Consider the following 16,190-nt stretch of genomic DNA (forward strand, 5'->3'; position numbering starts at 1 on the left):
GGGTAGGAATTAGAGAATTTGGTGGGATTTGGGATGGGATTGGGGAATTTGGGTGGGAATTGGAGGAATTTGGTGGGATTTGGGTGGGAATTCAAGAATTTGGGTGGGAATTGGAGGAATTTGGTGGGATTTGGGTGGGAATTCAAGAATTTGGGTGGGAATTGGAGGAATTTGGGTGAATTTGGGTGGGAATTGGGTGAATTTGGGGCTATTTTGGGGCTATTTCAATGCCTTTTGGTGCTTCCCCTCCCCTCCCCCCCCCCGGGTCGCGTCGGCCCCGCCCCCTGGTGACGTCACCACGCCCCGCGCCCCTGGGGGGGGTGGGAAGGTCCATTTATTCAATGGGGGCGGGGCTTGAGGCAGCAGCAGCCAATCAGAACCCGCCTCCCCCCCCCGCCCCTTTCCCCCTCCCATAGACCCACACTTGGGGGTTGCGCTGTGGGGCACGGAAGGGGGGGGGGGTAAACGCTATGGGGCAGCCAAGGCTGTGGGGCAGAGCTGCTGCTCCTATGGGGCTGGGCCCCACGCGTCGTACTTGGGGGGCAGGCCCAGGCCCCGCTGTGGGGCTGAGGCCCACTTGTGGGGCAGCGCAGGCCCCTTCCTATGGGTCCGAGCCCACTGTGGGGGCACTCCGTGGGTTACTTATGGGGCTCTCCAAGGCCCTCTATGGGTCCGCATGCCACTTATGGGGCACTCCACGTTGGACGTGTGGGTCCGAGTCCTACTTATGGGCCGCTCCATCCCTGCTGTGGGTCCACGTCCTGCTTGGGGGTCACTGCAAGCCCCTCTATGGGGCTGCGCCGCTCCATGGGGTCGCTCCTCGGCTTACTTGGGGGTCGCTCCATGCCCCGCTATGGGTCCACGCGTTACTTGTGGGTCACTCCATATCTTACTTATGGGTCGCTCCATGCCCCGCTATGGGTCCATGTGTTACTTGTGGGTCGCTCCGTGGGTCCATGTGTTACCTATGGGTTGCTCCACGCCTCGCTATGGGTCCATGTGTTACTTATGGGTCACTCCATATCTTACTTATGGGTCGCTCCAGGCCCTGCTATGGGTCCACATCTCACTTATGGGTCACTCCATGCCCCGCTATGGGTCCATGTGTTACTTATGGGTCGCTCCAGGCCCTGCTATGGGTCCACATCTCACTTATGGGTCGCTCCGTGGGTCCGTGTGTTACTTATGGGTCGCTCCGTGCCCCACTATTGGTCCGTATCTTACTTATGGGTCCCGCCATGGGTCCATGTGTTACTTATGGGTCGCTCCACGCCCCGCTATGGGTCCATATCTTACTTGTGGGTTGCTCCATACAATGTTATGGGTCCATGTAGTACTTATGGGTCACTCCATACCGTGCTATAGGTCCATGTTGTTACTTATGGGTCACTCCACGCCCCGCTATGGGTCCATGCGTTACTTATGGGTCGCTCCACGTTACTTATGGGTCGCTCCATGCCCTGCTATGGGTCCATGTGTTACTTATGGATCACTCCACATCTTACTTATGGGTCGCTCCAGGCCCCGCTATGGGTCCATGTGTTACTTATGGGTCACTCCACGCCCCACTATGGGTCCATGTGTTACTTATGGGTCGCTCCACATGTTACTTATGGGTCACTCCATGCCCTGCTATGGGTCCATATCTTACTTGTGGGTTGCTCCATACAATGTTATGGGTCCATGTAGTACTTATGGGTCACTCCATACCGTGCTATAGGTCCATGTTGTTACTTATGGGTCGCTCCGTGTCCCGCTATGGGTCCATGCGTTACTTATGGGTCGCTCCACACCTCACTTATGGGTCGCTCCACGCCCCGCTATGGGTCCATGTGTTACTTATGGGTCGCTCCATGCCCCGCCATGGGTCCATGTGTGACTTATGGGTCACTCCATATCTTACTTATAGGTCACTCCATGCCACGCTATCGGTCCATGCGTTACTTATGGGTCACTCCACGCCTTGCCATGGGTCCATGCGTTACTTATGGGTCGCTCCACGCCCCACCATGGGTCCACGCGTTACTTATGGGTCACTCCACGCCCCACCATGGGTCCACGCGTTACTTATGGGTCGCTCCACACCCCACTTATGGGTCACTCCATGCCCCACCATGGGTCCACACGTGACTTATGGGTCGCTCCACGCCCCGCCGTGGGTCCACACGTGACTTATGGGTCGCTCCACGCCCTTGCCATGGGTCCACACCTCACTTATGGGTCGCTCCACGCCCTTGCCATGGGTCCACACCTCACTTATGGGTCGCTCCATGCCCCGCCATGGGTCCATGTGTTACTTATGGGTCGCTCCACACCTCACTTATGGGTCGCTCCACGCCCTTGCCATGGGTCCACACCTCACTTATGGGTCGCTCCATGCCCCGCCATGGGTCCATGTGTTACTTATGGGTCGCTCCACACCTCACTTATGGGTCGCTCCACGCCCTTGCCATGGGTCCACACCTCACTTATGGGTCGCTCCATGCCCCGCCATGGGTCCATGTGTTACTTATGGGTCGCTCCACACCTCACTTATGGGTCGCTCCACGCCCCACCATGGGTCCATGTGTGACTTATGGGTCGCTCCACGCCCCACCATGGGTCCATGTGTTACTTATGGGTTGCTCCACGTTACTTATGGGTCGCTCCATGCCCCGCCGTGGGTCCACGCGTGACTTATGGGTCGCTCCACACCTCACTTATGGGTCGCTCCACTCTCCGCCATGGGTCCATGCGTTACTTATGGGTCGCTCCACGTTACTTATGGGTCGCTCCACGTCACTTATGGGTCGCTCCACGCCCCGCCATGGGTCCACGCGTGACTTATGGGTCACTCCACACCTCACTTATGGGTCACTCCACACGTGACTTATGGGTCACTCCACACCCCACTTATGGGTCGCTCCACGCCCCACCATGGGTCCACGTGTGACTTATGGGTCACTCCACACCTCACTTATGGGTCGCTCCACACCCCACTTATGGGTCGCTCCACGCCCCACCATGGGTCCATGTGTTACTTATGGGTCGCTCCACGTTACTTATGGGTCGCTCCACGTCACTTATGGGTCGCTCCACGCCCCGCCATGGGTCCACGCGTGACTTATGGGTCACTCCACACCTCACTTATGGGTCGCTCCACACCCCACTTATGGGTCGCTCCACTCCCCGCCATGGGTCCCCCTCTTCCAAACCCCTCACTCCACCTCACACTTATGGGTCCCATCACCCCCCCCCCCCCCGCCCCACATCGCCTCCACCTCCTCTCCGTGCCCCACACACGGCTCAGTCCCTGCCCCACAGGGTGGCGGCGGTGGGGGATGGGGAGGGGGGGGGTGGGGATCACTGGGGCGCTGTGGGGCACGGGGGGGGCGCTGTGGGGCAGAGCTCGGCCTCCAGGGCCTCGAAGGCCTCGAGCATCGCGGCCCGGACGCGCTCGGTGAGGGCGGGGACGTCGGCGGGGCCCAAACCCGCAGTGGGGAGAGGGGGAAGCACCTGGATCACACAGCGGCCTGGGCACAGACACAGAGACACATAGGGACACATAGAGACCATAGAGACCCATAGAGACCATAGAGACCCATAGAGACCCATAGAGACCCATAGAGACCCATAGAGCCCATAGAGACCCATAGAGACCCATAGAGACCCATAGAGACCCACAGAGACCCACAGAGACCCACAGAGACCCATAGAGACCCATAGGGACACAGGGACACATAGAGACCCATAGAGACCCATAGAGACCCATAGAGACCCATAGAGACCCATAGAGACCCATAGAGACCCATAGGGACCCATAGAGACCATAGAGACCCATAGAGACCCATAGAGACCCATAGAGACCCATAGAGACCCATAGAGACCATAGAGACCCATAGAGACCCATAGATACCATAGAGACCATAGAGACCCCCATAGAGACCCATAGAGCCCATAGAGACCCATAGAGACCATAGAGACCCATAGAGACCCATAGAGACCCATAGAGACCCATAGAGCCCATAGAGACCCATAGAGACCCATAGAGACCATAGAGACCCATAGAGACCCATAGAGACCCATAGAGCCCATAGAGACCCATAGAGACCATAGAGACCCATAGAGACCCATAGAGACCCATAGAGACCCACAGACCGCATAGAGCCCCACAGAGCCCCATAGAGCCCCACAGACCCCATAGACCACCACAGACCCCATAGACCCCATAGAGACCCATAGAGCACCACAGACCCCACAGAGCCCCATAGAGCCCCATAGACCCCATAGAGCCCCATAGACCCCATAGAGCCCCACAGATCCCACAGACCCCATAGAGCCCCACAGACCCCATAGAGCCCCACAGAGCCCCACAGACCCCATAGAGCCCCACAGAAACCCACAGACCCCACAGAGCCCCATAGACCCCACAGACCCCATAGAGCCCCACAGATCCCATAGAGCCCCACAGACCCCATAGAGCCCCATAGAGCCCCACAGATCCCATAGAGCCCCATAGAGCCCCATAGAACCCCATAGAGCCCCACAGACCCCACAGAGCCCCATAGACCCCATAGAACCCCATAGAGCCCCATAGAGCCCCATAGACCCCATAGAGCCCCATAGAGCCCCATAGAACCCCATAGAGCCCCACAGACCCCACAGAGCCCCATAGACCCCATAGACCCCATAGAACCCCATAGAGCCCCATAGAGCCCCATAGACCCCATAGACCCCATAGAGCCCCATAGAGCCCCTGCCCCACAGCTCCTCACCGGGGGTGAATCTCCGCTCCCGTTTGCTATAGAAGTGCTGGTAGGAGGAGATGACAATGGGGACCACGGGGACCTGTGGGGCAGGAGGGCTCAGTGGGGCTGCCCCATAGAGCCCCACGCCTGCCCCATAGAGCCCCACAGCTGCCCCATAGAGCCCCACAGCTGCCCCATAGAGCCCCACGCCTGCCCCAGAGAGCCCCACAGCTGCCCCATAGAGCCCCACGCCTGCCCCAGAGAGCCCCACAGCTGCCCCATAGAGCCCCACGCCTGCCCCATAGAGCCCCACAGCTGCCCCATAGAACCCCACGCCTGCCCCATAGAGCCCCAAGCCTGCCCCATAGAGCCCCACAGCTGCCCCATAGAGCCCCACGCCTGCCCCATAGAGCCCCACGCCTGCCCCATAGAGCCCCACAGCTGCCCCATAGAGCCCCACGCCTGCCCCATAGAGCCCCACGCCTGCCCCATAGAGCCCCACAGCTGCCCCATAGAGCCCCACAGCTGCCCCATAGAGCCCCACGCCTGCCCCATAGAGCCCCATGCCTGCCCCATAGAGCCCCACGCCTGCCCCATAGAGCCCCACAGCTGCCCCATAGAGCCCCACGCCTGCCCCATAGAGCCCCATGCCTGCCCCATAGAGCCCCACAGCAGCCCCATAGAGCCCCACGCCTGCCCCATAGAGCCCCACAGCAGCCCCATAGAGCCCCACGCCTGCCCCATAGAGCCCCACGCCTGCCCCATAGAGCCCCACAGCTGCCCCATAGAGCCCCACGCCTGCCCCATAGAGCCCCACGCCTGCCCCATAGAGCCCCACAGCTGCCCCATAGAGCCCCACGCCTGCCCCATAGAGCCCCACGCCTGCCCCATAGAGCCCCACAGCTGCCCCATAGAGCCCCACGCCTGCCCCATAGGGACCCCCTAGAGGCCCACAGAGCCCCATGGCCACCCCATAGAGCCCCACGGCTGCCCCATAGAGCCCGACACCCACCCATGGAGCCTCACAGCTGCTCCAGAGGCCCCATAGAAAACCCACAGAAACCCATAGAGCCCCACACCCACCCCATAGCTGCCCCACAGAGACCCAGAGACCCCCACCCCTGCCCCACAGAGACCCATAGCTGCCCCATAGAGACCCATAGAACCCCACCCCTGCCCCATAGAGCCCCAACCCTGCCCCATAGAGACCCCAGAGAGCCCCACCCCTGCCCCACAGACCCCATAGAACTCCACAACTGCCCCACAGAGACCCCAGAGAATCCCACCCCTGCCCATAGAGACCCCACAGAACCCCACCCCTGCCCCACAGACCCCCACCCCTGCCCCATAGAGCCCCATAGAACCCCACCCCTGCCCCATAGAACCGCACCCCTGCCCCATAGAGCCCCATACAACCCCAAGCCTGCCCCATAGAGACCCATAGACCCCCACCCCTGCCCCATAGACCCCCACCCCTGCCCCATAGAACCCCCCCCATAGCTGCCCCCTAGCGCCCCACCTGCGCCTGCACGGCCAAGTGGAAGGCCCCGCGCTTGAAGGGCAGCATGGAGCCGCTGTGGTTGCGCGTCCCCTCCGGGAAGACCCAGACCCGCACCTGGGGGGCAGAGACGTGTGGGGCTGCCCCATAGAACCCCCTCTGCCCCATAGACCCCTATAGACCCCCCAGCCCCATAGCATCCATGGGGCAGCCCCACAGCGCGCTCACGTCCTGGCTGAGCATGGTGTGCGCGGCCTGGGCCATGGTGCTGCCCCATAGAACCACCTCTGCCCCATAGATCCCCATAGACCCCCAGCACCATAGACCCCCAGCCCCATAGCATCCACGGGGCAGCCCCATAGCATCCATGGGGCAGCCCCAGAGCGCACTCACGTCCTGGCTGAGCATGGTGTGCGCGGCCTGGGCCATGGTGCTGCCCCATAGAACCCCCTCTGCCCCATAGATCCCCATAGACCCCCAGCCCCATAGACCCCCCCCAGCCCCATAGCGTCCATGGGGCAGCCCCATAGCGCGCTCACGTCCTGGCTGAGCATGGTGTGCGCGGCCTGGGCCATGGTGCTGCCCCATAGATCCCCATAGATCCCCAGCCCCATAGACCCCCCCCAGCCCCATAGCATCCATGGGGCAGCCCCACAGCACGCTCACGTCCTGGCTAAGCATGGTGTGCGCGGCCTGGGCCATGGTGCTGCCCCATAGATCCCCATAGATCCCCAGCCCCATAGATCCCTATAGACCCCCAGCCCCATAGCATCCATGGGGCAGCCCCAGAGCGCGCTCACGTCCTGGCTGAGCATGGTGTGCGCGGCCTGGGCCATGGTGCTGCCCCATAGAACCCCCTCTGCCCCATAGATCCCCATAGATCCCCAGCCCCATAGACCCCCCCCAGCCCCATAGCATCCATGGGGCAGCCCCACAGCACGCTCACGTCCTGGCTAAGCATGGTGTGCGCGGCCTGGGCCATGGTGCTGCCCCATAGAACCCCCTCTGCCCCATAGATCCCCATAGATCCCCAGCCCCATAGACCCCCCCCAGCCCCATAGCGTCCATGGGGCAGCCCCACAGCGCGCTCACGTCCTGGCTGAGCATGGTGTGCGCGGCCTGGGCCATGGTGCTGCCCCATAGAACCCCCCCTCTGCCCCATAGATCCCCATAGATCCCAGCCCCATAGAACCCCCCCAGCCCCATAGCATCCATGGGGCAGCCCCACAGCGCGCTCACGTCCTGGCTGAGCATGGTGTGCGCGGCCTGGGCCATGGTGCTGCCCCATAGAACCCCCTCTGCCCCATAGATCCCCATAGATCCCCAGCCCCATAGAAACCCCCAGCCCCATAGCATCCATGGGGCAGCCCCAGAGCGCGCTCACGTCCTGGCTGAGCATGGTGTGTGCGGCCTGGGCCATGGTGCTGCCCCATAGATCCTAGATGGTGTGCGCGGCCCCAGCCCCATAGATCCCCCCCAGCCCCATAGATGGGGCAGCCCCAGAGCCGCCACGTCCTGGCTGAGCATGGTGTGCGCGGCCTGGGCCATGGTGCTGCCCCATAGCATCCATGGGGCAGCCCCATAGCGTCCATGGGGCAGCCCCATAGCGCGCTCACGTCCTGGCTGAGCATGGTGTGCGCGGCCTGGGCCATGGTGCTGCCCCATAGATCCCCCCCCAGCCCCCGTCCATGGGGCCCCATAGCGCGATCCTGGCTGAGCAGCCCCATAGACCCCCTCTGCCCCATAGAGCCCCATAGATCCCTATAGACCACCCAGCCCCATAGCATCCATGGGGCAGCCCCAGAGCGCGCTCACATCCTGGCTGAGCATGGTGTGCGCGGCCTGGGCCATGGTGCTGCCCCATAGATCCTCAGCCCCATAGAACCCCCCAGCCCCATAGATCCCCATAGATCCCAGCCCCATAGCATCCATGGGGCAGCCCCACAGCGCGCTCACGTCCTGGCTGAGCATGGTGTGCGCGGCCTGGGCCATGGCGCTGCCCACAGAACCCCCTCTGCCCCATAGATCCCTATAGACCCCCAGCCCCATAGCGTCCATGGGGCAGCCCCAGAGCGCGCTCACGTCCTGGCTGAGCATGGTGTGCGCGGCCTGGGCCATGGTGCTGCCCCATAGATCCCCATAGATCCCAGCCCCATAGCGGCTATGGGGCAGCCCCATAGCGAGCTCACGTCCTGGCTGAGCATGGTGTGCGCGGCCTGGGCCATGGTGCTGATGGCGTCGCGGGGCCGGCGCCGGTCGATGAAGATGATGCCCCCCAACCAGGAAACGAGCCCCACGGCGCCCATGAAGAGCAGCTCCCGCTTGGCGATGGGCACGCAGCGGTCGGGCAGCACCTCCATCATCCCTGTGGGGCAGGCGGGGGGGGCTGTGGGGCAGCTGTGGGGCTGAGTGTGGGGTGGATGTGGGGCAGGCTATGGGGTGGCTATGGGGTGGTTATGGGGTGGCTCTGGGGCTGAGTGTGGGGTGGATGTGGGGCGGCTGTGGGGCTGAGTGTGGGCCAGGCTATGGGGCAGGCTATGGGGTGTCTATGGTGCTGAGTGTGGGGTGGTTATGGGGTGGTTATGGGGTGGCTATGGGGTGGTTATGGGGTGGGTATGGAGTGGTTATGGGGTGGGTATGGGGTGGGTATGGAGTGGTTATGGGGCAGGCTGTGGGGTGGTTATGGGGTGGCTATGGGGTGGTTATGGGGTGGCTATGGGGTGGTTATGGGGCAGGCTGTGGGGTGGTTATGGGGTGGCTATGGGGTGGTTATGGGGTGGTTATGGGGTGGTTATGGGGCAGGCTGTGGGGTGGTTATGGGGCAGGCTATGGGGTGGTTATGGGGCAGGCTGTGGGGTGGTTATGGGGTGGTTATGGGGTGGTTATGGGGTGGTTATGGGGTGGCTATGGGGTGGCTATGGGGTGGTTATGGGGTGGTTATGGGGTGGTTATGGGGCAGGCTGTGGGGTGGTTATGGGGCAGGCTGTGGGGTGGTTATGGGGTGGTTATGGGGTGGTTATGGGGTTATGGGGTGGCTATGGGGCGGCTATGGGGTGGTTATGGGGTGGCTATGGGGTGGTTATGGGGTGGTTATGGGGTGGTTATGGGGCAGGCTGTGGGGTGGTTATGGGGTGGCTATGGGGTGGTTATGGGGTGGTTATGGGGTGGTTATGGGGCAGGCTGTGGGGTGGTTATGGGGCAGGCTGTGGGGTGGTTATGGGGCTGAGTGTGGGGTGGCTGTGGGGCAGGCTATGGGGTGGCTATGGGGTGGCTGTGGGGCTGAGTGTGGGGTGGCTGTGGGGTGGTTATGGGGCAGGCTGTGGGGTGGCTGTGGGGCAGGCTATGGGGTGGCTATGGGGTGGCTATGGGGTAGGCTATGGGGCAGGCTATGGGGTGGCTATGGGGTAGGCTATGGGGCAGGCTATGGAGTGGCTATGGGGCAGGCTACGGGGTGTCTATGGTGCTGAGTGTGAGGTGGCTATGGGGTGGTTATAGTGCAAGCTGTGGGGTGGCTATGGGGTGGCTATGGGGCAGCTATGAGGTGTCTATGGGGTGTCCATGGGGTGTCTATGGGGCGGCTATGGGGTGTCCATGGGGTGTCTATGGGGTGTCCATGGGGCAGGTGTGGGGCAGGTGTGGGGTGTCAGGTGTGGGGCAGGTGTGGGGCAGGCTATGGGGTGGGCTATGGGGTGTCCATGGGGTGTCTATGGGGTGTCTATGGGGTGTCTATGGGGCAGGTGTGGGGCAGGTGTGGGGCAGGTGTGGGGCAGGTGCAGGTGTGGGGGCACCGGCGGTGAGGGGCTTGGTGCTGTACACGGAGCAGGGGTTGAGGTGGTTGAGGCAGGTGTGGGGCAGGTGTGGGGCAGGTGTGGGGCAGGTGTGGGGCAGGTGAGGGGCAGCTGTCGGGCAGCGGTGGGGCAGGAGTGGGCCAGGGCAGGTGTGGGGCAGGTGCGGGGCAGGTGTGGGGCAGGTGCGGGGCAGGTGTGGGGCAGGTGCGGGGCAGGTGTGGGGCAGGTGTGGGGCAGGTGTGGGGAAGGTGAGGGGCAGGTGAGGGGCAGGTGTGGGGCAGGTGTGGGGCAGGTGTGGGGCAGGTGTGGGGCAGGTGCGGGGCAGGTGTGGGGCAGGTGTGGGGCAGGTGTGGGGCAGGTGTGGGGCAGGTGTGGGGCAGGTGAGGGGCAGGTGTGGGGCAGATGTGGGGCAGGTGAGGGGCAGGTGAGGGGCAGGTGTGGGGCAGGTGCGGGGCAGGTGTGGGGCAGGTGTGGGGCAGGTGTGGGGCAGGTGTGGGGCGGGCGCGCTGGGGCACTTGGTGCTGTGCAGGGGCAGGTGGTTGAGGTGTGGGTGAGGCGTGTGGGGCAGGATGTGGGGCAGTGTGTGGGGCAGGTGTGGGGCAGGTGGGGCAGCCGTGGGGCAGGTGTGGGGCGCTGACCGGCGCGCTCGCGGGCGGACTTGGTGCTGTACACGGAGCAGGGGTTGAGGTGGTTGAGGTGTGGGTGAGGCGCTGTGGGGCAGGGATGGGGATGGATGTGGGGCAGGTGTGGGGCAGGTGTGGGGCAGGTGTGGGGCAGGTGTGGGGCGCTGACCGGCGCGCTCGCGGGCGGACTTGGTGCTGTACACGGAGCAGGGGTTGAGGTGGTTGAGGTGTGGGTGAGGCGCTGTGGGGCAGGGATGGATGTGGGGCAGGTGTGGGGCAGGTGTGGGGCAGGTGTGGGGCAGGAGTGGGGCGCTGACCGGCGCGCTCGCGGGCGGACTTGGTGCTGTACACGGAGCAGGGGTTGAGGTGGTTGAGGTGTGGGTGGGGCGCTGTGGGGCAGGGATGGATGTGGGGCAGGTGTGGGGCAGGTGTGGGGCAGCCGTGGGGCAGGTGTGGGGCGCTGACCGGCGCGCTCGCGGGCGGACTTGGTGCTGTACACGGAGCAGGGGTTGAGGTGGTTGAGGTGTGGGTGAGGCGCTGTGGGGCAGGGATGGATGTGGGGCAGGTGTGGGGCAGCCATGGGGCAGGTGTGGGGCGCTGAGGGGCAGGTGTGTACACGGGCAGGTGTGGTTGCAGGTGTGGGGCAGGCGTGTGGGGCAGGTGTGGGGAGGTGTGGGGCAGGTGTGGGGCAGGTGTGGGGCAGGTGTGGGGCAGGTGAGGGGCAGGTGTGGGGAACGTGAGGGCAAGCTGAGGGACAGCTGTCGGGATGCTGTGGGGCAGGTGACGTCCAGGTGTGGGGCAGGTGTGGGGCAGCCGTGGGGCAGGTGTGGGGCAGGGGTTGAGGTGCTGTGGGGCAGGGGTGGTGGTTGAGGTGTGGGGCAGGTGTGGGGCAGGTGTGGGGCAGGTGTGGGGCAGGTGTGGGGCAGGTGTGGGGCAGGTGTGGGGCGCTGACCGGCGCGCTCGCGGGCGGACTTGGTGCTGTACACGGAGCAGGGGTTGAGGTGGTTGAGGTGTGGGTGAGGCGCTGTGGGGCAGGGATGGATGTGGGGCAGGTGTGGGGCAGGTGTGGGGCAGGTGTGGGGCAGGTGTGGGGCGCTGAGGGGCAGGTGTGGGGCGGACTTGGTGCTGTACACGGAGCAGGGGTGAGGTGGTTGAGGTGTGGGTGAGGCGCTGTGGGGCAGGTGTGGGGCAGGTGTGGGGCAGGTGTGGGGCAGGTGTGGGGCAGGTGTGGGGCGCTGACCGGCGCGCTCGCGGGCGGACTTGGTGCTGTACACGGAGCAGGGGTTGAGGTGGTTGAGGTGTGGGTGAGGCGTGTGGGGCTGGTGTGGGGCTGGTGTGGGGCAGGTGTGGGGCAGGTGTGGGGCAGGTGTGGGGCAGGTGTGGGGCGCTGACCGGCGCGCTCGCGGGCGGACTTGGTGCTGTACACGGAGCAGGGGTTGAGGTGGTTGAGGTGTGGGTGAGGCGCTGTGGGGCAGGTGTGGGGCAGGTGTGGGGCAGGTGTGGGGCAGGTGTGGGGCAGGTGTGGGGCGCTGACCGGCGCGGCGGCGGACTTGGTGCTGTACACGGAGCAGGGGTTGAGGTGGTTGAGGTGTGGGTGAGGCGCTGTGGGGCAGGTGTGGGGCAGGTGTGGGGCAGGTGTGGGGCAGGTGTGGGGCAGGTGAGGGGCAGGTGTGGGGCAGGTGTGGGGCAGGTGAGGGGCAGGTGAGGGGCAGGTGTGGGGCAGGTGGGGCAGGTGTGGGGCGCTGACCGGCGCGCTCGCGGGCGGTGGTGCTGTACACGGAGCAGGGGTTGAGGTGGTTGAGGTGTGGGTGAGGCGCTGTGGGGCAGGGATGGATGTGGGGCAGGTGTGGGGCAGGTGTGGGGCAGGTGTGGGGCAGGTGTGGGGCAGGTGTGGGGCGCTGACCGGCGCGCTCGCGGGCGGACTTGGTGCTGTACACGGAGCAGGGGTTGAGGTGGTTGAGGTGTGGGTGAGGCGCTGTGGGGCAGGTGTGGGGCAGGTGTGGGGCAGGTGCGGGGCAGGTGTGGGGCAGGTGTGGGGCACGCACCCATGAGGTCCAGGGAGCTCTGGTGGTTGCTCACCACCACATAGGGCTGGCGGGGGGGCAGGAGCTGGGCCCCCCTCACGGCCATGCGGATCCCATAGAGGCGCTTGACGTGCTGCAGCAGCGCCCGGATGATCCTGCCCCATAGAGACCCACAGAGACCCATAGAGACCCACAGAGACCCATAGAGACCCATAGAGACCCATAGAGACCCATAGAGACCCACAGAGACCCATAGAGACCATAGAGACCCATAGAGACCCATAGAGACCATAGAGACCATAGAGACACATAGAGACCCACAGAGACCCATAGAGACCCATAGAGACCATAGAGACCATAGAGACCCATAGAGACCAATAGAGGAACATAGAGACCCATAGAGACCCATAGCGACCCCTAGAGACCCCTAGAGACCCATAGAGACCCATAGAGACCCATAGAGACCCATAGAGACCATAGAGACCCATAGAGACCCATAGAGACCCAGAGACCCATAGAGACCCATAGAGACCTATAGAGATCTATAGAGACCCATAGAGACCCACAGCGACCCATAGACACCCCATAGACAGACCCACAGAAACCCCATAGAGAGAGACCCATAGAAACCTATAGAATCATCCCCTCGGACACCTCCGGAGTCCCCCCCACAGACCCCCCATAGAGCCCCATAGACCCCCATAACCCCCCCATAGAGCCCCTATAACCCCCATAGACCCTCTATATCACCCCCATAGATACCCCACAGAGCCCCCACAGAGCCCCATAACCCCTGTATAGAGCCCCATAGATCCCCCCCATAGCCCCCCATAAAGCCCCATAGAGCCCCATAACCCCCCCATAACCCTCCTTAGAGCCCCATAGACCCCCAATAACGCCCCATAACCCCCCCATAGAGCCCCATAGACCCTCCATAAACCCCCCATAGAGCCCCATAGATACCCATAGATACACCATAGAGCCCCATAGATACCCCATAGAGCCCCATAGATACCCCATAGATCCCAATTACCCCCCCATAGCCCCCCATAACCCCCCCATAGAGACCCCATAGAGCCCCATAACCCCCCCATAACCTCCATAGAGTCCCACAGACCCCCCACAGACCCCCATAAAGCCTGAGAGACACCCCATAACCTACCATAGAGCCCCATAGATACACATAACCCTCCACAGAGCCCCATGGACCCCCCATAGCCCCCCATAGACCCCCCCTATAGAGCCCCATAGACCCCCATAACCCCCCCATAGACACCCCATAGACCCCCATAGGACCCCATAGCCCCCCCATAGAGCCCCATAGACCCCCATAACCCCCCCATAGACACCCCATAGACCCCTATAGGACCCCATAGCCCCCCTATACAGCTCCATAACCCCCCCATAGAGTCCCATAGACCCCCCCCCATAGATCCCCGTAGACCCCCATAACCCCCCCATGGACCCCCATAGACTCCTATAGGACCCCACAGCCCCCCCTATAGAGTCCCATAGACCCCCATAGCCCCCCCCATAGAGCCCCATAGACCCCCATATCCCCCCTATAGACCCCCATAGACCCCCCCTATAGAGCCACATAGACCCCCATAACCCCCCCATGGACCCCCATAGACACCCCATAGCCCCCTATAGGACCCCATAGCCCTCCCCATAGACCCCTACAGGACCCCCATAGACCCCCATAGCCCTCCCCATAGACCCCCATAGACCCCTACAGGACCCCCATAGACCCCCATAACCCCCCCTATAGACCCCCATAACCCCCCCTATAGAGCCCCATAGACCCCCATAACCCCCCATAACCCCCCCCATAGCCACCTCCATAGAGCCCCATAACCCCCCCATAGACCCCCATAACCCCCCCATAGACCCCCATAACCCCCCCATAGCCCCCTCCATAGACCCCCATAGCCCCCCCCATAACCCCCCATATCCACCATAAACCCCCCATAACCCCCCATAACCCCCCCATAGCCCCCCATAACCCCCCATAACCCCCCCATAGCCCCCTCCATAGAGCCCCATAGACCCCCATAACCCCCCATAACCCCCCCATAGCCCCCTCCATAGAGCCCCATAGACCCCCATAACCCCCCCATAGCCCCCCCATAGACCCCCATAGCCCCCCATAGACCCCCATAGACCCCCATAGACCCCCATAACCCCCCCATAGACCCCCATAACCCCCCCATTCCCCATAGAGCCCCATAGACCCCCATAACCCCCCATAACCCCCCCATAGCCCCCTCCATAGAGCCCCATAGACCCCCATAACCCCCCCATAACCCCCCCCATAGCCCCCTCCATAGACCCCCATAGCCCCCCCCATAACCCCCCCCATAGCCCCCTCCATAGAGCCCCATAGACCCCCATAACCCCCCATAACCCCCCCATAGACCCCCATAATCCCCCTATAGAGCCCCATAGACCCCCATAAACCCCCCATAGACCCCCATAACCCCCACCATAGCCCCCTCCATAGAGCCCCATAGACCCCCATAACCCCCCATAAGCTCCCCATAACCCCCCATAAGCCCCCCATAACCCCCCCATAGACCCCCATAGCACCCCTTAGACCCCCATAGCACCACTTAGACCCCCATAGCCCCCCATAACCCCCCCATAGAGCCCCATACCCCCCCCCCCCCCCATAGAGCCCCACGGCCGCCCCATAGCGCCCCACGGCCTCACTTCATGTTCTCGACGTCGCGGCCGCGGGGGGCGCAGAGGGGGATGGCGGCGAGGGCCAGCACGAGGATCCAACCGTTGTAGAAACCCATCTTACACCAGAACCGGAACCGGCCCCAGCGCCCGTACAGCAACGGCAGCAGCACCGCGCCCAGCGCCAGCAGCACGCACAGCCACGGAGACATGGCCTGGGGAGGGGGGAAGAGAGAGAGAGGGGGCTCGCACCCGGTAACGGGCAGCGACGGAGCGAAAACGGGCGGGGACGCAACAGAAACGGGCGAAAACGCAACAGAAACGGGCGAAAACGCAACAGAAACGGGCGAAAACGCAACAGAAACGGACGAAAACGCAACAGAAACGGGCGAGAAAGCAACAGAAACGGACGAAAACGCAACAGAAACGGGCGAAAACGCAACAGAAATGGGCGAAAACGCAACAGAAACGGGCGGGGACGCAACAGAAACGGGCGAAAACGCAACAGAAACGGGCGAAAACGCAACAGAAACGGGCGAAAACGCAACAGAAACGGACGAAAACGCAACAGAAACGGGCGAAAACGCAACAGAAACGGGCGAAAACGCAACAGAAACGGGCGAAAACGCAACAGAAACGGGCGAAAACGCAACAGAAACGGGCGAAAACGCAACAGAAACGGGCGGGGACGCAACAGAAACGGGCCCAAAATGGGCGAGAACGGACCCGAAACGGGCGAGAACGGACCCGAAACGGGCGGGGACGCAATAGAAACGGGCGAGGACGCAACAGAAACGGGCGAGGACGGGCCCGAAACGGGCGAGGACGCAACAGAAACGGGCGAGGAC

At 63.2% G+C, this 16,190-nt stretch overlaps 1 protein-coding gene across 1 annotated transcript; it reads right to left on the reverse strand.

The window, feature by feature from the left end:
- Positions 1–3,321: 3,321 nt before the first annotated feature.
- AGPAT1 (1-acylglycerol-3-phosphate O-acyltransferase 1) lies at positions 3,322–15,568 on the reverse strand. Its single transcript, XM_062639930.1, has 6 exons — positions 15,373–15,568; positions 12,682–12,815; positions 8,415–8,590; positions 6,247–6,342; positions 4,755–4,827; positions 3,322–3,512 (listed from the first exon to the last, which is right to left on the reverse strand). The coding sequence occupies exons 1-6, from the start codon at positions 15,552–15,554 to the stop codon at positions 3,343–3,345; spliced, it is 831 nt and encodes a 276-aa protein (XP_062495914.1). The 5' UTR covers positions 15,555–15,568; the 3' UTR covers positions 3,322–3,342.
- Between the last annotated feature and the right edge of the window lie 622 nt (positions 15,569–16,190).

The sequence above is a fragment of the Pezoporus occidentalis genome, unplaced genomic scaffold (genome assembly GCF_034315485.1).
Source record: "Pezoporus occidentalis ecotype Australia unplaced genomic scaffold, CSIRO_AGI_Poc_V1 ctg624, whole genome shotgun sequence".
In the NCBI taxonomy this organism is placed as follows: Eukaryota; Metazoa; Chordata; class Aves; order Psittaciformes; family Psittacidae; genus Pezoporus; species Pezoporus occidentalis.

What these genes read in the sequence shown, in the direction of transcription:
- AGPAT1 (XM_062639930.1), bottom strand. Translation starts at nt 15,554, where the DNA reads ATGTCTCCGTGGCTGTGCGTGCTGCTGGCGCTGGGCGCGGTGCTGCTG. An exon ending in CGCGACGTCGAGAACATGAA is followed by an intron (nt 12,816 to 15,372) that starts GTGAGGCCGTGG and finishes TCTATGGGGCAG; the next exon opens with GATCATCCGGGCGCTGCTGC. An exon ending in GGAGCGGAGATTCACCCCCG is followed by an intron (nt 3,513 to 4,754) that starts GTGAGGAGCTGT and finishes GTCTGTGCCCAG; the next exon opens with GCCGCTGTGTGATCCAGGTG.